Below are 23479 nucleotides of genomic sequence, written 5' to 3' on the forward strand. Positions count from 1 at the left end.
AAACGGCATAGCAGCCAAGAAACGCATCAAGCCACACCCCTTTATGACATCAGCGGGACTCCACCCTCCTACACACAGCTTTCTCTTACCGCTGATTACCACTGCATGCAGCTCCATATTATACTAGATCTGCAGCACAGACAGGAAGCCAAACCCCAACAAAGCGCCTAATAAACAACCTGACAGGGTCCCATGAGCGGGCAGACGGCCACGGCCGCATAAACAACTCTCTTCATTCCACCAATCTGAACAACGCTGGAGCTGTTGGGTTAAGAGCCGCTGCAGGAATTAATCCACTCAGAGTAAGTGACTGGCCCCCTGATTAAAGGTTACATTTTTTATTTATATTTATTTTATAGACTGGCATATGAATGTATTTTTACAGCAGCTACTGCTTCACCAATTGAGTGGCGACTACAGCAGAGATAATTTTTTCATCTGTGTAACTGAAAGTATCCATTCTGGGTTTTACACTTTGATAAAAGGATTGTTACACCTGACAAGTATTTTATTGGCAATGTTGTAGCTGTGTAATTCAACAATATAAATCACCTGGATTATATATAAGTACCTTACTAAAAACCTAAGGTTACAAAATTTAGGGCCTAAGTTATTACGGATCGTTATTGCTATCGCAGCTGCGATTACGCATGCAGGTCTGTTGTGAAAATATGGTAATGACTGCAATCGCAAAGCTATTATAGAGACGCCCAGAGCCAGCGTAGAGATGCCCACTACCGCTTTCGCACATCTGTAAGACTTTGCGTATACATCGGGAACATGGAGTAACATCGGCCCCTCACGCACAATTACAACAGGTCTGACCTTACTCAGAAAGTGCTAACCTCGTCGCTGCCATCAGATATTGTGGAACCCGGGGGCTAACAAAACAGGCAGGACCCCCACTCCCCCTCCCCGGTGTTTCTGCAACTCTAGCACAGCAGTGTCTTCCCAATACCATCCAGTACCCGTTCTGTCTCTGGCCTGCCAGCCCCCCTTCATTCTCTGCCTGCCAGCCCCACTTCTATCTCTGCCTGCCAGCCCCCCTCCTGTATTTGCCTGCCAGCCTCCCTTTTGTATTTGTCTTCCAGACCCCTTCTGTCTCCGCCAGCCAGCCCTGTCCTGTCTCCACCTGCCAGTCGCCTTCTGTCTCTGCCTGCCAGCCCCCTTCTGTCTCTGCCTGCCAGCCCCACTTCTGTGTCTTTGCCAGCCCCCCTTTTGCCTTTGCCAGCCAGCCTATTGCCTTTGTCAGCCAGCTCCCCTTCTGCCTTTGCCAGCCAGCCTCCGCATGACACTTACCTTTTTCTCTTCTGACCAACACGATGTGGCTCCTTTCCTGTTCAGCCTCATGACATCACATGCGCGCAGGCTGTTTATTTGTTTTATCTAGATCACAGGTTCTCAAACTCGGTCCTCAGGACCCCAAACAGACCCCAAACAGTGCATGTTTTCCATGTTTCCTCACAGAATTACAAGTGAAATAATTAGCTCCTCCTGTGGATCTTTTACAATGTGTCAGTGAGTAATTAATACACCTGTGCACCAGTTAGGTGACCTGCAAATCGTGAACTGTGTGGGGTCCTGAGGACAGAGTTTGAGAACCACTGATCTAGATGTTGGCACCATTACGCAATTCAAGTCCCCCTCTCTGAGGAGCATTGAAGCCATTCTGGGAGTCTGGGGTAGCGGCAGAAAAAGCTAGTATCAGCCCTGGACATACATGAACACATTGGTCTCCTTGTACTGTACGTAATACAATATTAATAACTAACACTATAGACAGTCTGTAGTATCCTGTAGGTTCTAAGGGAGAGAGTCTAAAAAATAAGGTCCCAGATTTTATCAACGATTGATATTCTTGTCATCACTCGTTACTAATCTTAAATGGTGCTCCAACCAATCAGCTCCTAACTGTAATTTTTCAAACACATGCAGGGCAAGATAATAGGTGGGTCGGTCGCCCAGGTGCCCCCACACTAGGGGCTCCACACTGTGGAAAACATTGCAGAAACTCAAACCACTCTGCCCCCTTTCTGGCCAGCCCCCAGCAGCATCACAGTCTACTATTTCATATCCGCGATGCTGCCAGACAGGGCCATCATCATGGGTGTACAAATCTAAAGTGTCTTTATCGGCACTGATCCCCAGCTATGATTTGCTCCTAGCAGCTTCTTGATGATGTCGCAATGCTGAAGCCGCTTGTCAGAGAGAAGATTCAGCAAGAGGAAAACTCAGAAGATACAGTGATAGGTGAGTACATTTGGTGCTGGAGCACAGAATAGCCAGGGGTGGAGAAGACATTTTAGAACTGGAAGAGAGATGCGTGTGTGTGGGGGATACAATTAAATACATACAGAGAGGTGGTGTAGGGGTTTGTGTGAAGCACATTTAGGAAATTGCAGACTACAGGTGCAGAGGCTGGGCACATTTAAAAAGTTAAAAGAGTGGTGGGGGCACATTTAAAAGAGTCCAGAGACAAGGTAAGGGGCATAATAGTAGTGGCAGCAGGGCTTCAATTTTATTGGTGAGGGCCCCCACAATTTAGTTGCCACTGGGCCCCCACAAGTCTTAATCCAGCCCTGAACACATGACAGTTAGGAGATAATTGGTTAGAGCACATTTCAAGATCAATAATGAGTGATAACAAAAATATCACTCATTGATAAATCTGGGTCTCACTATGTATCAAACGTACAGCTCTGGTAATATCATATTATATACTACTGCTACTGTGGTCATGATTTGAGACACATGCCGGGGGTAGGGTGGGTTTCCAGGTAACTGGAAAATCCCCCTGAGCTTGAGAGTGACAGTGTCAAAAAGTGACAGCTGTGAACAAAAGATCTGCAATGCGAGAGAGTACAGTTATCTCACCTCTGTAGATATTCTATTAACCTTTATATCTATGAATGAAATAGATGGTTTGACCAAAGACCAAAATCAATAGGTTCCTTTTGCTATATGTGTTTGATTTGGGTACCATGGGGTTACATCAGGAGATTGTCTTTTACCCAACAAACAAACGTATCATTTGGTGATTCAGCACAGCACATGCGCAGTAGTGCGGCTGCCCCCAGAAAGTGACAGTAAAGTGATAGCGGTAGCGGTAGCTATCACTTTGCTTCTAACTACAGTATTTGCCAGCACACAGCTTATTTGGAAGCTCCTTCTAAGCTCCCCAACAATAGGAAAATTCAATAGGCATTCTCATATTGGGTGTGAATACCCCCTCACAGCTGCATTAAACATGCTACCTGCGATAAATGTGCCCCGCCCCTTAGGGGTCCATTCATTATTATTATGGGGTTTTAGACCCTTATTGTGGCAATAAGAAATCATATACCACTGGCATGTACAGTATCATCAAGTACATGCAGGGACAGGGATCCAATAGGAACCAGCTCATGCGATGTGTAAAAGTAAAGTGATTGCATTAGCTTTACCTGCATACATGTCAGTACGGGCTCAGGAGGGATTTCAAGGGTCCCTCTCTCACCAAACAAAAACCCTGGAATAGTAGCCCATAGGCTACTATTGTCTAACACAGGGAACCCCCTTCATACATCCTGGAGATACTTATCTTTTGTGGGGTTCCCTCGAAAACAGGGCAATAACTAGGAACTTTTTTATGCATGTATTGTAACAGTTCTCAACAAACTCTTTGCTGGGAACCCCGATTTTATATACCCCATTATGTTTTGTATTAAAAAATATTTTTAAATCACTAAACTCTATCACTTTGTGGAGGGAATCGTACTGAAGAATTTTATGGGACCCAGGTGCACCATCAAATTATGAAAGACACCTTTTGATGTTATTTTTATTATGCTTCATGTGAGTTTGGGTCCGCATCTTCATGTTGCCAGAGAAATCAGTTTCCAATAGCTACACTGTGGAGGACAGCCCTTACTGCCCAGTCTGCCAATCTGGCATTAGTCAGAAGGTTACTTTCATCATCTCGGGTCCTGAGAGATTCCCTGCAGATTTGCTGTGTCTGAGTGTATCAGTGTGCTGGTCTGGGATACCAGATTGACTTAATTTTTTTTTTTTTAAATGGCTGCTCAACTTCTAATAAAACAGTTATAAATAAGTAATACACAGTATGGTCTGAACTCACTTCCTACTGCTTATTGATAGATACAACACACACACACACACACACACACACACACACACACACACACACACACACACACACACACACACACACACTTATGGCTTGCTGTCAGAGGCGGCTCAAGACACTGGCTGACAGGGCCATCAGCCCAGACTGCCTTTACCTAAAAGAACGCTGTCATGTGTCCCCTGCCACTGGGTGTACCTCTGCTCAGACCCAGCCCGGAATTCCAGCAATGGGGCAGCCACAGCATGTGTGTGAGTGAGATCATGGGGGACAGGGGCAGCGGCAATGACACATTACAGTCCAGGAAGTGGTAGTGAAACCTGGAATCAGTGTATACATGTGAGTGTGCCGCTCTCTGCCCCCCTGTGTGACCGCGGACCTGGGCGGGACCTGTAAGTAGAAATGGGGTACCATGCTTGACAAGAAGTCAGCTGCTATTTAAAAAGGTATAACAACACCCCCTTTTCAACTGTTTAGTAAATTAATAAATAATGTGAGAGTTTGATTTGATGTGAATGTTAATGTGTATTCCCTCCAGGCTTGAGCCATAACTATACTTTTACCCCTCCTTTCATGCAATAGGTTGTCCTAAATAGCAGGTCTTGCTTACTGTGCTATGCATTGTAGTCTTGGGTGCAGTGGTGTAACTAGGGTATTTGGAGCCCAGGGCAAATTTGAAAAGGGAGTCACCCCCCACCACGATGTGTGTGCGCCGAAGGCGCGCGCGGCAAAAATGGGCGTGGTCATTTAAAAATGGGGCGTGTCAACATGACACACCCCTTTATTTTCAAACTGAACATTCCTATCCATATGCACCTTAACCCCAGTAGTACCCCTTATACAGTACCCCCAGTACGCAGTTGTGGTCCCTCTCATGCAGGCCCATAGTAGTGCCCCTTATACAGTATCCCCAGTAGTGGTCCCTCTTATACAGCCCCCAATTAGTTCCCCTTACTCAGTACCCCCAGTAGTGGCCCCCCCAAATGCAGTGCCCCAAGTAGTGTTCCCCCTTATGCAGTGCCCCCAGGAGCAGTCCCCACAATGCAGTGCGCCCAGTAGCGGTATCCCCTTATGCAGTGCCCTTTATATGGTGCCCCCAGTAGTAGTCCCCCCCCTATGCAGTGCCCTTTTATATAGTGCCCCCAGCAGTAGTCCCCCCCATGCAGTTTTCCCAGTATTGGTCCCCTTATGCAGGCACCCTGTAGTGATCCCCCCTATCTAGTGCCCCCTGTAGTGGTCCCCGCAGTGCCCCTAGCAGTAAGCCCCTTATATAGTGCCCCCAGCAGTAGTCCCCCCCCTCCCATGCAGTGCCCCCCAGTAGTGGTCCCCCTGATGCAGGCTCCCAGTAGTGACCCCCCCTATCCAGTGGTCCCTGTAGTGGCCCTTCCTATTATTGCCCCCAGTAGTGGTCCCCCGAGTGCAGTGCCTCTAGTAATAGGCCCCTTTTAGAATGCCCCCAGTGGTAGTTCCCCCCCAAGTAGTAGTCCCCATTAGAGTAGCCCCCCCCAGTAGAGGTCCTCCCAATGGCGCCCCCAGTAGTAGCCACACCTCCCCCAGTAGAGGTCCCCCCAGTAGTAGCCACCCCCCTCCCCTGTTGTGCAGATAGGTTAAAAAAAAATATATATATATATATAAAAATATACTTACCTGATTCCACGCTGCTCCTGCTCCTGTCCGCGATGCCGCTCCCGCCCGCCAGTCCGCCCGGGCTGGCGCGCTCAGCATTATGGGACAGACGTCATCACGTCATGACGTCAGTCCCATTACCCACTGCAGGAGCCGGACGGAAGTCCGGCTCTTGCAGTGGGTGCTGCAGCAGTCAATGAGAGTCTATCTGACTCTCATTGGCTGCTGTTTAACACACGCACCACCACCAGTGCTGGCGGCGATGCGTGTGTTATGCACAGACTGAGCCCGCCTCCTAGCGCTATTGGGCAAGCGCTCAGGGGGAGGGAACGGGCTCAGGCGTGCAGCACAGGACCGGCGCTGGAAGCCTAGCGCCGGTCCTGTGCAAATGTGTAGCGCTGACCGCACTCATTGCGGTCGGCGCTACACCGGCTAACTAGGGCGGGCCGTGGCCGGTGGTGCCCCCCCGCGCCGCCGGTCCAACGGCGCCCAGGGCACGAACCCCGCTCGCCCTGCCCTAGTTACGCCACTGCTTGGGTGGTAAAGAAACCAAATGTCCCATGTCACAAGATCACTCTTCTCAGGTGTAGTGTGGAAGGGAAAGCACGTAACTAGGCAGGGTAAAAGTTGCTAATTTTTATTTTTAACTCCCCAGGTACTTATTACCTGAAGGCTATAGGATATTTATTTTTAAGTAGATATAGTTCCAGTTTACAATGAAATGGCTACAGTGGAAACTCGGGGTTTAATTGAACATTGCTTTTACACACTCAATGTTTCAGAAACAAACTTATTAACTGGGCTTAATTCATTCTATAAAGGGCACAAAGCTTACACTAGGGGGCACATTTCTCTCCCTTTCTGTAACAAATTCCTTATTAATGAATCTGAGATGTTTGTCCAACAGCAAAACTTGTTTGACACTTTCATAAATTCTTCTTACCGTTTTACTGTCCTATTAAAATATGATGAAGGCTCCATGAAAATGCAGAACATGACAGCACAATTTGTATCTACAGAGCAAAGGTTCCCAAACGCGGTCCTCAAGGCTCCCCAACAGTACAGGTTTTAGGGATATCCATGGTTTAGCACAGGTGGTTAAATCGAATTGACTGAGATACTAATTTAGTCACATATGCTCAACCATGGATATCTCTAAAATCTGAACTTCAGGACCACGTTTGGGAACCTCTGCTATAGAGGGTACAGTCCTCTGAAGCAGCATTATTTAAATTCATCTTATTTTCAGGGATTTTTCTCTGTATTCCCGTATTCCTCTCGAGTCTACCAAGTACCAAGACCTTTGAATTGCAAGTTTTATACACAGAATTAGCACTATTTTAATCTGGGATAAAAAGTAAATGTTTATTACAATTTACCTAAACTTAAGTAGATGACTTAATGCAGTTTGCTCAGATGCAAACACAATGAGATTAAAAAAAAAAAAATTTTAATATCCAAATATTTCTATGTTTCATACTAAGGAAATGTCATTATTGTGGTAACTGGTAAATAGGTGGTGGCAGTACATTTTGATAAAAATGTTTGATAATCATTGAAACATTTTATGCTTTATATGCCAGGCAGACCTTCCCTGTGCCATATGCGAATAACAGCAGCACAATATCTAGATTCTACAATCTGAATGTAGATTATATGTAGTAATATATATTTATTACTTATTTAATGTGCACCACAGGAAATCATTGCCAGTACCTAATACTGTGATTTCCTGAAGCAACTACCAGAACCGTTGGCAGAGACATGGTCGACTTATTTAATTAAACACTTCAGCTATTTCATTTGTATTACTCAGCTTGGTTAAACAAAGATTTTGATATGTATTCATTTAGAAAAGTGTCTGTTCTTACTGTTTAAATGGTTACTATAGATACTGCAAAATAATACATTTATGACAATATGAAAAGGGATCCTTTGAAACATTAAGATATAGCGTTCCCTCTAGGCTGTTTTACCGGGGCGCGGCGCAGAAAGCGCCCTGCCCTCACAGCCTACGGGTGCCGTTCTCACCCGCGGGACGCAGTGTCCCGCGGGTGGAGAAACATGCCGTGACCCGGTCACCGCCGGAGAATAGACGCCGGGCGCATGCGCCCGGCATCTATTCTCCCTTTCTGCAGCGCTTGGGGGCTGCCCGGCATGTCCGTAAGCGCCGGGCACGCCCCCAAGTATGACGAAAAGGGGACTCGTCTTATAGACACGCCCCCTTTCATGACCACGCCCCCTTTTCGGACGTGCGTGCAGAATAAAAAAATTGTAATTAAAGAGTAAAACTGCTTTAAGCCAAAAAAACCCGATTTAAACCAAAACATTTTATTTATTTTTTTTGTAACCCTGATCTGGAACAAACCATGTAGCAATGCAAGGGGTGCAAAATGAATTCATTTGTTTTGCATGCAAGGTAAATACTGGCTGCTTTTGTATGTAGCCCACAAATGAGAGACAGCTTTATTTTTACACTGCAATTTATATTTGAGTTTGGACACACTCCTCCCAAATCTAAACCTCTCTGCACATTTTACATCTGCCTCACCTGCAGCACAGCATAGTTTTACCCAGATGCAAATTTAGTTTACCTGCTCTTTTTTGCTTTGCTCCCAACTCAGAATTCCCAGTCCTCTCTAAAATCAGCTTTATATCAAACAAATCCAAGTCTAATAAGCTACTGAAACTTTTACAAATCTTTTTATGAATGTTATTACTAGCTTTTTTTTTATAGTAACCAACTTGTATTTTCGATTTTGGGGTGTGGTATAAGAGATAGACAGTAATTAGGTAGACACCAGATCTTAGACCAGGGAAGGGGAACATCAGGCCCGGGGGCCATATAAGGTCCACGGAATCATTTAGTCTGGCCCTCTGAGCTTTTTTCTGCTAGCCTCATCTGGCTAGCAGGGTGCCTAGAATGGCACCCTGCAGCCATAATCTATGCAGCAGTGCCGCCTGGAGCATGCTTAGGACGCTTCAGACGGTCACACCGCTGCCCTTACAGCATTGCTGTAATCACTGGCGATTGTGGCCCAACCCCTGTATGATGTCACATGGAAGGGGCGTGGGCAGCACCAAGGCTGCAGATAATGTTATATATATATCAGTGGTTCCCAAACTGTGCGCCGCGGCACCCTGGGGTGCCTCGGGACAGTTGCAGGGGTGCCTTAGGTTGGTGGTCCAGCACCAAATCAAATTCTTTATGGTCAATATAATGTAAATATGTGGACAAAAAGAAGCACAAACCTGTCCACCACTATATAACCAAACCTAAGGGTGACAGGTAAGCACAATTTACTTCACTTTACTACTTCACTGCATTTTTTTCTTAATTTTCTCAATACCAAACATTTGGCTTAGGGGTGCAGTGAAAACAATGCTGATATACTAGGGCGCCGTGATTCAAAAAGATTGGGAACCGCTGGACTATGCACTTAGGAATATGGTCTAAGACAGTGGTTACCAAACTGTGTGCTGTGGCACCCTGGGGTGCCCCGTCAACACTTGCAGGGGTGCCTCAAGTTGGCGGTCCAGCACCAAATCAAGTATTTATGGTCAATATAACGTAAATATGTGGACAAAGAGAAGCGTAAACCTGTCCACCACCACAAAACTGAACCTAAGGATGACAGGGAAGCAGAATTTACTTCACTTTACAAAATTTTTTCAGAATTTCTCAATAACAAACTTTTGGCTTAAGGTGCTATGAAAACATTGCTGTTACTTTAGGGCGCCATGATTCAAAAAAGTTTGGTAACCACTAATATATAACAAAATGGCCCTTGGCAGAAAAAAAAATTCCACACCACTGTCTTAGACAGATAAAAGTTTGACAAGGACAAAAGTTCGACAGGGACAAAAGGTCGACACACAAAAGGTCGACAGGTACAAATGGTCAACAGGGTCCAAAGGACAACAATTGTCGACTCAAAATTGGTTGACACATTATTTTTTTGCTAGCCCTAATCTTGGAATACAGACGAATTACAACCGGACACAAGTCCGGGGGTTCAAATCATGACAGCGGCAGGCCGACACGGCTGAAAATCCTGATCGTCCCCAGGTGTATCAACTAACCTAACCCCCCCCTAACCCTAACCCTCCTTAGGGGTGCCTAACCTTCCCTCCCCCTAGCCTAACCCTTACCTCCCGGGGGGATGCCTAACCCTAAGTCCCCCTCGGGAGCCCTAAACCTAACCCTCCCCCCGGCGGCTGTCTGCACCGGCGCCCGGCATCGATCGGGGTGCCGGGCGCCGGTCTCCCGGCGTCGGTAAAATGACAGGCATCTAGAATAAGACGCCTGTCATTTAACCCTCGCCGGGATAAAGCAGTCGGGAAGCCGGCTGTCGAGCTTACGTCCGCCGGCTTCCCAATTGCATACCCTAATCTTCACCCTAACCCTCCCCTTAGTGCCTAACCCTAACCCTCCCTCCTGGTGCCTAACCGTTGGGGTAGGTGCCTGATCCTAACCATCCCTTCTAGTGCCTAATCCTAACCCTCCGGTAAGTGCCTAACCCTAACACCGAACCTAACCTTAAGCCTAAAAAACAACAACAAAAAATGCGTCGACCATTTTTGTGTTGACCTTTTGACCTCACCGACCATTTGCACATGTCGACTTTTTTGTGTGTCAACCTTTTGTATGTCGATCTTTTGTCCCTTTCAAACTTTTGTATGTCTATTGGTACACACATACGGGACGAACGTAGCAATAACGATATCGCTGAACAATCTCCTGGGTGTGCTGGATGATCGATATAGATCATCCAGCACAACACCAACCCACCAACGACCCGCAATCAATGATCGCAGGTCCCTATAGTAACCTGGTCGAAATCGAACAGGTTGGCCTGCATGCATGAGCGATAGACGATATCGTTATCATAAATGCATGCCCGCGCATCGCAGGTCATTGGTGGGTTGTAAGGGACCAAAAAATGCACGATATGGATGATAACGATATGATCGAGCATTTTAATCGTCCCGTGTGTACGCACAATAACATCTGGTGTCTACCTAGACATTGTCTATCTAATTACTGTCTTTCTACAGTCTGGAACCCTAGTTTTTGTACAGCTGCTGGGCCCAATTCTAGCTGAAGCTAGCAGTACTGAACTAGTTATTGCACATTGGGAATTTTGAAGTTTAACTAGATAAAACTGTAAGTTACAGTACATAAGTGGGTGTACACTGTAATTACTGTGTACCCAAAATCAACTGAATATAGCCAAGTTATTTACTCGTGAAGGCAAATTTCAATTTCTATTGCTCCCCAATGAAGATGTATAGTATTTACATATTAAACTTCATATGACCCAAATGCCATAAATTGGAATGCAATATTCCACCTGCTCTAAAACCATCCCTTAATTGGTATAACGGTGATTGGGCCTAATTGTTTAGTTGTTACCCTGGTCCCCATTTGTTCAGATCAATAGCCTGTTGTCACCACAAGTAGATTGAATATCTGTACTACCAGCCGTATTTCTGCTTGTGGCTGAAATGGCATTACTGGGTGGTAATGGGTCATTCACAATAAGGCAAGGTTCAGGGAGGGCGTGACAATGGAATAGCAGGCTATGCAGGCTATGGTGCATGTGCATAACTGTACCAGTAATCAGAGGGATCTTTTGCACTACAGAAAGGGTGGTGTAAGTGCACACTGATAATGATGATGGCTATGGAGCCAATCATATGGAGAGGGACAGTCCTCTCGAAGAAAATAGTACAAGTCTACATATGGATGCATTTAGTTCTGTGCACACAGGGCCCGATTCAGACCCGCTCGCAAGCAGGTCGATGGCCGGGCAGTGCGCACGCCATGTGCGCGAGCCCCGCAGCGAGTGAGAAAGTCACTCGCTCCGGGGCTCGCTACAAACGGGGCGGCTGTCGATATTATCAACAGCTCGCCCCGTACTGCAGGCGGGGAGGAGGGGAGGCTGGACAAACGGAGGCGTTCCTGAGGGAACGCCTGCCATTTGTGGGCGTTCCTACTGACATCACTCGTGATGTCAGTAGTGAGCTTGCGGCTCTATTAGAGCCGGAAGCTCACTGGGGCTTGTGACCATCGCGACCATCACCTGGCCGCTCGCAAAAGTTGTGGGTGGTCACCCACAGCTTAGCGAGCGGCCAGGAGGCCGGCTTAAAAAAAAAAGCGGCCATCCTCATTCAGAGCGAGCGCTCGCTTTTTCCAAGCAGCTCTGAATGAGGTCCACAGTGCATTACAATTTACGTTCCGACTCACCTTCGACTCATAAAAAGGAACTCTGATTTGGCTTAACTATTGGATTACAAGTAAAAGATATTTACTACTGCATTAAAAGGAGAACATTTGTTTCGGTTTTTACTTTGCATTAGAAATTACAGAAAGATCTGGCATGCATAATACTCAATTGTTGCCAGGATTCACTGGGACATGTAGGTTCCACCATAGCTTGGATCACTGGAATGGCATATTTACCATTTCAATGATTCATATGCAGTATTTTACTATTACCCTTTCTTTGCCTTATGGTTGTTGAAAAGAGGGCCAGTGCCTAGGGGCATAACCAGAACTTTGTGGGCCAATAGCAATAATTTAAAGGGCCCCCTGTACCAATGCTTCTAGAAAGACACCTCTAGGCAGCAGTTACTAATTTTATGATCCATAGTAGTGCCCTAGTTTATTTTATGATCCATAGTAGTGCCCTAGTTTATTTTATGATCCATAGTAGTGCCCTAGTTTATTTTATGATCCATAGTAGTGCCCTAGTTTATTTTATGATCCATAGTAGTGCCCTAGTTTATTTTATGATCCATAGTAGTGCCCTAGTTTATTTTATGATCCATAGTAGTGCCCTAGTTTATTTTATGAACCATAGTAGTGCCCTAGTTTATTTTATGATCCATAGTAGTGCCCTAGTTTATTTTATGAACCATAGTAGTGCCCTAGTTCATATTATGTCACATTGTAGGGCTGCCAGTACACATTATACCACACAGTACACCTAATTCACGTTACAACATACAGTGCTCTGCAATTCAAATGATGCCACATCACAGTACCCCCAGTTCAGAATATGTCACACTATAATACCTCCAATTCATATTGTGCCACAGTACAGTGCCGTGCCCCAGTTATTATTATGTAACATTATAGTGCCTTCCAGTTCATATTATACCACCTTACAATGAGCAGGTCAGATAATGCTACATTAAAGTGCCCAGTTCAGATTATGCCACATTATAGTACCCTTACCATTTTAACATCCATCTTTCACTGAAAATGGAATTTCAGGCTGGGCAACGGGTTAAAATCCAATTGCTTAGCAGTCAAATCTGGGAAATTGGTATGAAATGATATAACCTAGGTTCAGGGCCCCCTAAATATCTACACCCAATAGCAATGGTACCCCTTGCACCCACTATAGCTACAACCAGGCTCAGGGCCGCCATCAGGGGGTGACAGCTGGTACTAATGTACCGGGCTCGGGCTCAGAGGTGGCCCGCACAGCAGATACATTACTGCAAACTGCTTTTTACTCACAAGCAGATGTCTGCCTGCAAGTAAGAAGCAGTTTGCAGCCGGAATTAGCAGCGCTGCGGGCCCCTTGTCACTCAGACAAGGGAGGCAAAACGGGCTTACCCAGCTTAGATGGGAGGGACACTTGAGACAGACCTGCAAGGCACCAGTAACTCTGCACTAGTAACTCTGGGTCACCCCCTCAGTGTGTATCACTGAGCCTGAAGACGCAGCTCATCACTATAACATGGTAGGGAGAGGAATATATATATATAATTCTATATACTACTACTACACAGTGACAGTGCTGTGCATGGAGGGGGCGAGGATCTGTGTAATAGCAGCATCAATCACTGGGCAGCCGCTCACAGACACTGTAATAAATGGCCAAGAGGATATAACCACAGACTTACCCGGAGAGTAGACCCTAATTACCCTTACTAATGATACATAGGGGAGCTCCTAAATGCTGTGTTCTGTTTCAGCCCCTGTGCCCAATGGTAACTGGAGACAGTCTATTGTAACAAGGTAATTCTACATATTGTCTCTGTACAGCTAGCCACTACATAGATGACATGGTCCTTCTACACAGCTCCGCACTACCTCACATAGGGCTTCTACACAGAGCTCCACTGCCTGACGTGGGGGTTCCACACAGTGTTCCTCTGCCCCTTCCCCAAGTGTGCCTCTGCACCATCCCTCCCCAAGTGTGCCTCTGCCCCCCTCCCCAAGTGTGCCTCTGCACCATCCCTCCCCAAGTGTGCCTCTGCCCCCCCTCCCCAAGTGTGCCTCTGCACCATCCCTCCCCAAGTTTGCCTCTGCCCCCCCTCCCCAAGTGTGCCTCCTATCCCCATGTGCTTCTCTCACCTACCTTTCTTTGACCTTGACACCACACCCATTTCCAAAAAGTGCTTTCCCCCTCCCCAGGGCTAGTGGCTGCGATCAGAAGCAGCGCAGACAAATGGAAGCAAGACCTTGTTCATCGCCACATAAACCTAAAAATGACAGACAAGTGCCATTTTTTCTTTATTCAATCATTTGGACTTTTTCTCACTTTTAAGGATTGCCTATAATCCTGCTATGAGATGCATGTCAGTACTGTGGATGGCTTCAGAGCGTGTGCTTGCACTCCATGATACATCTCTGAGTCCACTGGGTGAGATGCCGGGGGCCCTGCCTGTTCCACCTGTACTGGGCCCCACAATTTCTGATGGCAGCCCAGACCATACCAGTGCCCTGCCGATAGGTTTAGGGTGGGGGCCTGCTTGCTTTTATTTTTGCTCCCTCCCTAGAGGCATGCAAGGTATGGCAAAGTACATTTTACATGGTATGTCTCTAAACCAGGCCCTTGGACTTTTGTTAGTTTTAAAAATCAAACAAACAGCCAATTCTAGTGTCCCTTTAAATATTAGGATATCCCCCTTAAAAGTCAAATACTACAAAGGCTTTATATTCTTAATAGAGAAGAACTGACTTTTGAGATATGCTGAAAAAAAAGGGTAGGCAAGGCTCATACAGATTACATGGGTTTAAATAGCCCAGCTGTTTTCATCTTTTTTTGATCCAGTTTATCTACACATTGCCTGTGGGATTATTTGATAATACTGTGCTAACTCCAGCTGTCCGCACATTTCAAACTATGCAGTTGATATGTTTCCCTTGAGAATAGCTAGAATAAGGCATTGCCTATCCACAATTGTTTCTGATGGCACTGCTATTAAATCCCCATCATTACCAACACCTGTAATGCATTAATGATGCACTCTAGCCTTAATCTTGAACTGTTCTGCTAAGGAACAATAGCTCTCTGCTTTGCTTTACTAGGTGAATAATCATCTCTTCAGTCTCAATGAATAATTTAGTGCAGTGTTTTTTGCCACAGTTGGAGAAGAGCTGCATGTCACACTCTCTATTGCAACAACAATCCAGATAGATTTGACTTGTTTAAAATCCCTGTTGTCTTGGGAGAGGAAGAAGAGGCGCTGTGGTGTGAAATAAACATATTTATGATCCCTTTAAGGCTGCAGCTTCGCACTGTATGACATAAGCACTGAAAATAAATATAGAACTGATAATATGCTTTGCAGCATGCTATTACAGTCATCAGATTTACAGTTTGTTCGTAATTAAACTTTTATTGTACTGTTTGGATTTTATTACATATTTGATTTATTTTACACAAAAAAAGAATTTCAAAAGAGCTCACCTTTACTAAAATAAAAGAATTTAGTGAGACTATTATGCTCGTGTATGTGTCTATGTGTGTATGTGTGTAGGGGGGTAGTTGCAGCTTTGTGCAACAAGGAAGTAGACAGGAGATGCAGGTGGAAGCTGACTATTTGGGTCATTAGACCCCGTCCCCTTAAAAGCATAATGCCATGAATTGTGGCTCTATGGAGGGGGATTTTCATAGAATCAGGTCTTATTGGCCACATCCCCTCTCCACGGATCCACAATTTACAATATTATTCTCCCTATGCGGGAGGACCACCCACTCTACCAGAATTCAGCGGATTCCCCTGAAAATTCGGTAAGTGCTGACCTATTCTCTCTACTCTGTTTATTCCCAATTGTAACAGGCTGAGCAGTGTGCTGGCACTATATAAATAAATGTTAATAACAAGGCACAATAGGGAATTACTCTCCTGATGTGGGTAAGATATAACCTTTTATACTTTCCCCTTATGCTGCCCCACTCTGATCAGCTGAGTCACAGTGTGCCACAGTTAAATGGTCCCGTTTTTTTCTGACATAAGACAGAACAATTTGACTTTTGCTTGAGTGTAATGGTAACCAACAGTCTGTGGCACCTCTTTTTTTAGTGGAGTCCCAAATGTTTGTGTGTTTTCCAGGACAGGATTAAGGGGAGGGGGTTACAGGAGCTATCATCCCGCGGCCCCCACACTGGGTGTGACCTTGCAATTGCCAAGACCAAGTGCCAGTCGGACAGGGGCTGCCATGGCTCTGTATTCTGCATGTAATGTCAGTGCAGCATACAGGGCAGAGTGTCTCCCGAGTCACCTCATCAGCTTCACGTGATACATTATATCTGTGACGCTGGTGAGGTGACTTAGGAGCAGGGACATTTCTAGAGAGGAGGGGGCCCATGTGTAGTCTCAGACACGGGCCCCCTCCTCTGTCCGGCGGCCGGCAGCGCACTGAGCTGTGCGCGGTCAGCGCCGGAGTTATAGATTCTGGGCACTAGAGTGTGCCCAGAGTCTATAGAGTAAGCACAGGTCACCGGGAAGCACAGATCACCTGTACTGCGCATGCGCAAACGACGGGAAAATGGCCACGGCAGCCATTTTCCAGTCGTTTTCACAGAGCCGGACCCCGGCGCCGACATGGGACTCCGGAGAGGTAAGTGTCAGTACGGGTGCAGAGTGCGCTGTGCGGGGCCCGTGTGCCCCGCACACCCTGCACCCATTATATATATGCCCCTGCTTAGGAGCAGTGTCGGACTGGGGCATGAAGGGCCCACCAGAGGAATGTAGTGGTAGGGACCTATGCTTAAAGGGTGTGGTCAGCCTCCAGAGGGGGTGTCACCAGCCACCACAGAGGCTTGGCTAACCATTAGAGAGTGCATGCTCTGAACCCCTGGTGTAGTTTCTATAGAAGTGAACCAAGCTGCCATGTTCATCAGTGGTCCTGCTCCACCAGGTCACTGACAATTTTTAGTGGACAGTCTGGAACCTGACAACTAGAGGAAGATGTGAGCCCTCAGGTAGTAGGGCCCACTGGTGATTTCCACTGTACCCCTGTGGGCCAGTCCGACCCTGCTTAGGAGCCACTCTGCGCTGCATGCAGAACACAGAGCAGGAAGCATTCAAGAGGAGCTGGCCACGGAAGTTAATACTCAGGAGCACTGTGAGGAGGAGCACTGTATACCATACAGGGGGGTACTGTGAGACACCGTGTGTCATATAGGGGGGGGGACTGTGGGACATATTGAGGGGGGATACACACCGTGTGGTATATGGGTGGGGCACTGTGGGACAGGATTCCATTTTTTTGGAGGGCCCCCCCCCACAATTTAGCTACCCCCCACAAGCCTTAATCCGGCCCTGGTGTTTCCCAGCATAAAGTCTGGCAAAAAAAACCTCTAAAAACTATTCAGAAATTGTCATTTTTTATTATTGAATTAAGTGAAAAACGAGTATTTCAACTTATCTAAAACTATTTCATAAAAAAAAATATATATATATTTTTTGAATATTTGTAAAAAAATGGAATAGTTTTTTTTCCCCAAACATCTGAACATGGGATCGCCACCATCGGAATATCGGGAACATTGCGACTTTACTTTTTCTAGCGGCTTCAGCCACCAAGTGCTGTACACACTAGGCGGGGGGAGGGTTAATTTGCTTTTCCCCAGTGGCTGCTAATTTCTGCAGCTGCTGGGTGGGGGGTCCTGCTGTGCTAACTGATCAGCAGTGATCGGTAGCATGGCAGACACTGGGGCAGGTGCAGGGAAGCAGAGGGACCAGAAGCTCCTTGTGAGAGCAGCAGCTCCATGAAGATTCTCTTCCTGCAGCCGCCCACACTGTGTATCTGACTGGTCACATTGTTTGCGACCAGATCAGATAATGGACAGCCTGGTGTGGTCACAAAAGATGCCATGACATGCAAGTGGTTAATGGTATTTCGTTTGTGTGAGCTCTGAAAAGATAAGGGAGCTCATGTTTGGTTAGTTCATTGTGGCTTCAGTCTAGCTATTTGCCTCCTTCTTCCATGGCGTTATATGTGCGGCTCCCAAACTTCGCCATTACAGTCCAGGTTTTAAGGAATGCAAGCTTGAGTCCAGAGCATGGATATCCTTAAAACGTGTACTGTAATGGCAGAGTGTGGGAACCTCTATGTTATGTCATTGGTACCAAATCTACTGTGGCAGGATTGCTATAAGATACAGGGAGCAAGATTGTATCTATAAAAGAGATATCGAAGAGATTATATAAACACAACCACAGACACTTCCAATACCAATAACAATGAGGACTGAATATAACAAAAGCCAAACTATAAAGCTACTTTACTAGTTATACATTGATTGATCAACTGGTTTTGTTCTTCTATTATGTAGATGTAAAACTATACCTAACACGATAATCTGCTTAAATGATCATACACAATAATAACTGCCATACATATTAAATAATCTAATAGTAAACAATTTATTTTAGATATGTTTGCCAAACACAATTTACACTTATGTCATACTCCTGATCCACGGTTATGAACATACATTTGCTTGATGCAGCGCTTCAACTCCCTTGCGTTATATTGTTTTTGAAAATGTTCCCTGCATGGTGCATATTAGTCCAGACAGACATATAATGATCATCTAATAATAATAAATAACAGCAGTTTTACTGCTACACTACAAAAAAGTGTCCTAAGCTGACAAACTACAGCCTAAATGAAGATTTCAATACTTAAATTCCCCTTTAGACCTATTTCCTTTGTCTTTAGAAACATTTGTTCTAAATATGATCTCTAATTTGCTCTTCATACGCTGGGCATACACTGACAGATACGTAAATATCTGGCTTCCTCTACTGCACAGGTTTCCAAATTCAGTCCTCAGGACTCCAAACAGTGCATGTTTTCCAGGTCTCCTCACAGAATCGCAAGTGAAATAATTAGCTCCACCTGTGGATTTTTGTAAATGTGTCAGTGAGTAATGACTACACCTGTGCACCTACTAGGTGACCTGGAAAACGTGACCTGTGTGGGGTCCTGTGGACCGAGTTTGAGAACCACTGCTCTACTGGGCAAGATACATTTCCCTGTTCCTCCCCTGTGAAGGAAATGTCAGTGCATACACTGCCCCATGCGGTCGACTTGTAACTTCAAAATATGACATCGGATGAACATGCCGGATGATCTGGCATGCCCGACCAATTGATATTTTCAGATCAATTGGGGGAATTGGTATGAATTACCGCTGGATCTAAGCCTGGCGGATGAATTACCGATGCTAGAAGGCCGGCAGATGAAGATCCCGACTAAGGTAAGTGAAGACCCTAACCCTATGCTCTCCCCCCCCAAACCCTCCCTTATTGGTGCCTAGCCCAAAGCTTCCCCCCTAGTGCCTAATGTTAACCACCCCCAGGGGTGCCTAAACCTAATCCCCCCTCCCCACACCCTAAACCTAACCCTCCCGGGGGGGGGGGCAAAACCTAACCTCCCCGGGGGTGTCTGACGCTAACCCCCCTTCCCCTAGCCTGACCCTAACACTCCCGGGGAGGTACCTAACCTTAATACCCCCCTTGAGTCCCTAAACATAACCCTCTCCCCCCCACCCCACAGCTATCACCTCCTGACACCTGGCTTACCTAAATTCGGTATGCCAGGCGATGGGATTTTGGCACGGAGCTGGTAGGCGTCAGTATTTAGTCCCATGCCGGATTTCACTGTCGGGCTTCCTGACTACATCCCCGATTGGCAGTGGCGTCACAAGGGGGGTGCGGTGGGTGCGGGCCGCACCGAGTGTCACCCTCCAAGGGGGTGACACCAAAATCTGACTCATCCCCGCCCCCCGCTCAGCAGAGCCTGCACTGCAGGGAGACGCCAGGCTGGAGAGGTGCTCTCCCTGCAGCAGCTGCTGAGACAGCTTTTAATTCTGCCGGCTGCCGCTGCGCCTGTCACACTGAGACAGCCAGCGGCAGCCTACTGTACAGTAAGTGGCAAGTGCGGCTGTGCTCTTCATACAGTCCCCTACATGTGGGGGGGGAGCGCTAGAGGCACGGGGCTGATTACCTGCTGTCAGTGTAAAGACGATCAGCCTGACTGAAGCCGCCGCCGGGGTGGATCATGGCAGCTGAGCTCCTGCTCCTCCTCTCTTCAGTGAATCAGCTCACTCCCTGCCTTACAGATCGTCACGCTGGGAGCAGACAGGGACAGTCTACAAAACATTTGCCAGTTCACAAGTGTATTCAAATACTGTTGATTACACTTGAATACTGACAAGTAGTTTGTACACTGTCCCTGCTTCTTCCCAGCGTGACCCTCTGACCTCCCAGTCAGAGAGGATGAGAAGGAGCTGGGAGACAGCGAGCAGCCAGCACAGTGACTATGGTGTAATGTATACAGTAGGTGTAATGGGAAGTAACTAATTCAGTGAGGAGAGAGTGTCTATGCTGGGGATGGTGTATTAATGTATATGCGTTGGTATACTCATTGTGTTTCTGTGTGTATAAGGGGTGTATTCATGTTATGGGTTATATGTGGGTCAATGATGGTCTCTGCATTATTTGGCGGTTACTACGATGCTCTCTGTATTATCTGGCGGTTACTACGATGCTCTCTGCATTATCTGTCGGTTACTACGATGCTCTCTGCATTATCTGGCGGTTACTACGATGCTCTCTGTATTATCTGGCGGTTACTATGATGCTCTCTGCATTATCCGGCGGTTACTACGATGCTCTCTGCATTATCCGGCGGTTACTGCGATGCTCTCTGTATTATCCGGCGGTTACTGCGATGCTCTCTGTATTATCCGGCGGTTACTACGATGCTCTCTGTATTATCTGGCGGTTACTACGATGCTCTCTGTATTATCTGGCGGTTACTACGATGCTCTCTGTATTATCTGGCGGTTACTACGATGCTCTCTGTATTATCTGGCGGTTACTGCGATGCTCTCTGTATTATCTGGCGGTTACTACGATGCTCTCTGTATTATCTGGCGGTTACTACGATGCTCTCTGTATTATCTGGCGGTTACTACGATGCTCTCTGTATTATCTGGCGGTTACTACGATGCTCTCTGTATTATCTGGCGGTTACTACGATGCTCTCTGTATTTTTTGGCGGTTACTACGATGCTCTGTGTATTATCTGGCGGTTACTACGATGCTCTCTGTATTATCTGGCGGTTACTACGATGCTCTCTGCATTATCTGGCGGTTACTACGATGCTCTCTGCATTATCTGGCGGTTACTGCGATGCTCTCTGTATTATCCGGCGGTTACTACGATGCTCTCTGTATTATCCGGCGGTTACTACGATGCCCTCTGTATTATCCGGCGGTTACTAGGATGCTCTCTGTATTATCCGGCGGTTACTAGGATGCTCTCTGTATTATCTGGCGGTTACTACAATGCTCTCTGCATTATCTGGCGGTTACTACGATGCTCTCTGCATTATCCGGCGGTTACTGCGATGCTCTCTGTATTATCCGGCGGTTACTACGATGCTCTCTGTATTATCCGGCGGTTACTACGATGCCCTCTGTATTATCCGGCGGTTACTAGGATGCTCTCTGTATTATCCGGCGGTTACTAGGATGCTCTCTGTATTATCTGGCGGTTACTAGGATGCTCTCTGTATTATCTGGCGGTTACTACAATGCTCTCTGTATTATCTGGCGGTTACTACAATGCTCTCTGTATTATCTGGCGGTTACTACGATGCTCTCTGTATTATCTGGCGGTTACTGCAATGCTCTCTGTATTATCTGGCGGTTACTGCGATGCTCTCTGTATTATCTGGCGGTTACTACGATGCTCTCTGTATTATCTGGCGGTTACTACGATGCTCTCTGTATTTTTTGGCGGTTACTACGACGCTCTCTGTATTATCTGGCGGTTACTACAATGTTCTCTGAATTATTTGGCGGTTACTACAATACTCTCTGTATTATCTGGCGGTTACTACAATGCTCTCTGAATTATTTGGCGGTTACTACAATGCTCTGTATTATCTGGCGGTTACTACAATGCTCTCTGTATTATCTGGCAGTTACCATGACGCTCTCTGCATTATCTGGCGGTTACTACGATGCCCTCTGTATTATCTGGCGGTTACTACAATGCTCTCTGTATTATCTGGCGGTTACTACGATGCTCTCTGTATTATTTGGCGGTTACTACGATGCTCTCTGCATTATCCGGCGGTTACCATGACGCTCTATGCATTATCTGGCGGTTACCATGACGCTCTCTGCATTATCTGGCGGGTACCATGACGCTCTCTGCATTATCTGGCAGTCACTGTTACACTCTATGCAATACAATAGGGGTCATTACTTCTGGGGGTAATATTATAGGGGGCATTACCACTGCCATTGTGGGCACTATTAGGGGGCATTACTAATGGGGGCACTACTACAGGGAGCATTACTTTTGATGGCACTACTACAGGGGGCATTACTACTGAAGGCATTACTACTAGGGGCACTACTAATGTGGGCATTACTACTAGGGGCATTTCTACTAAAGGCATTAATACTGGGGTCACTACTATAGGGGGCACTAATACTATAGAGGGCACTACTATAAGGGGCATTACCACTACCGCTGGGGGCACTATTAGGGGGCATTACCACTGGGGACATTGCATAGGGGCACTGCATAAGGGGCACCACTACTGTGGGCACTCCATACGGGACACCACTACTGGGGGCATTGTGTAAATGTGTCTGCTGGACTGGTATTTGGGGAGAGTTTGCGGAGCTGCGCATCAATTTTATTTATTTTTTTTGGTGGGAGGGGGGTGTCACCATGAGTTATAGCACCAGGTGACACCAACACTAGTGACGCCTCTGCCGATTGGGCACATACATAGTACAATTATTAGGGCGATCCACCAATATTAGGTGGATCGCCCTGATAATTGTATAGTGTATACCCAGTCATAGTGGTCTCTTTGGAGACTGATGCTGGGAAAAAACTAAATTGTTGCATATTACTGATGGTCCTTTCCATATCCTAACATACCTGAAACAGCTCTGACGGCTCTCTGGTGGATAGTGCAGGCAGAGGAGGTAACACGTGCGGTCCCCGGGGATGGCTCATGTTGTACTCCGACTCCACCTTGGTATGAAAAGATTAAGTTAGTTGATTATTATAACAAAGTTAAAGGTAAACATTACTTTTGACTTTGAACATATGAAACAATAAAAATATCACAATGTTCTGTGCAAAATGAAACTTTATATCCTGTAAAAACATAAACATAATGAAAGCAATAACTGTAATAGAAAAAGTATGATGTATTTTTTTCTGTGTTCTAAAATATAGTTTCAATATTGTGGACATGTTTATGATTTCATTATAGAAAATGGGATTTGAAGTTACTGAGATGAAGAAAAAAAAATCATTGTTACATAACACAGGCAAACATTGATATTATTCAGCCCAAACAAAGTATAGTTTGTCTGTATTGTAGCATCGTTTATTAATAATAATAATAATAATAATAATAATAATAACAATAA

At 46.0% G+C, this 23479-nt stretch overlaps 1 protein-coding gene across 1 annotated transcript in view; it reads right to left on the reverse strand.

Annotated features, from left to right (window-relative positions):
* The window catches only part of DNAH3 (dynein axonemal heavy chain 3), a 468553-nt gene extending 445334 nt beyond the window's left edge, over nt 1–23219 (reverse strand). The window contains exons 1-2 of the mRNA XM_088476199.1: nt 23172–23219; nt 22980–23075 (exon numbers count right to left, since the gene is read on the reverse strand). Of these exons, the coding sequence (XP_088332325.1) occupies nt 22980–23075; nt 23172–23219 (144 nt within the window). The remainder of the gene's footprint in view (nt 1–22979; nt 23076–23171) is intronic.
* Between the last annotated feature and the right edge of the window lie 260 nt (nt 23220–23479).

Source organism: Taudactylus pleione, unplaced genomic scaffold (assembly GCF_031769625.1).
Source record: "Taudactylus pleione unplaced genomic scaffold, aTauple2 ptg000184l, whole genome shotgun sequence".
Lineage (NCBI taxonomy): Eukaryota > Metazoa > Chordata > Amphibia > Anura > Myobatrachidae > Taudactylus > Taudactylus pleione.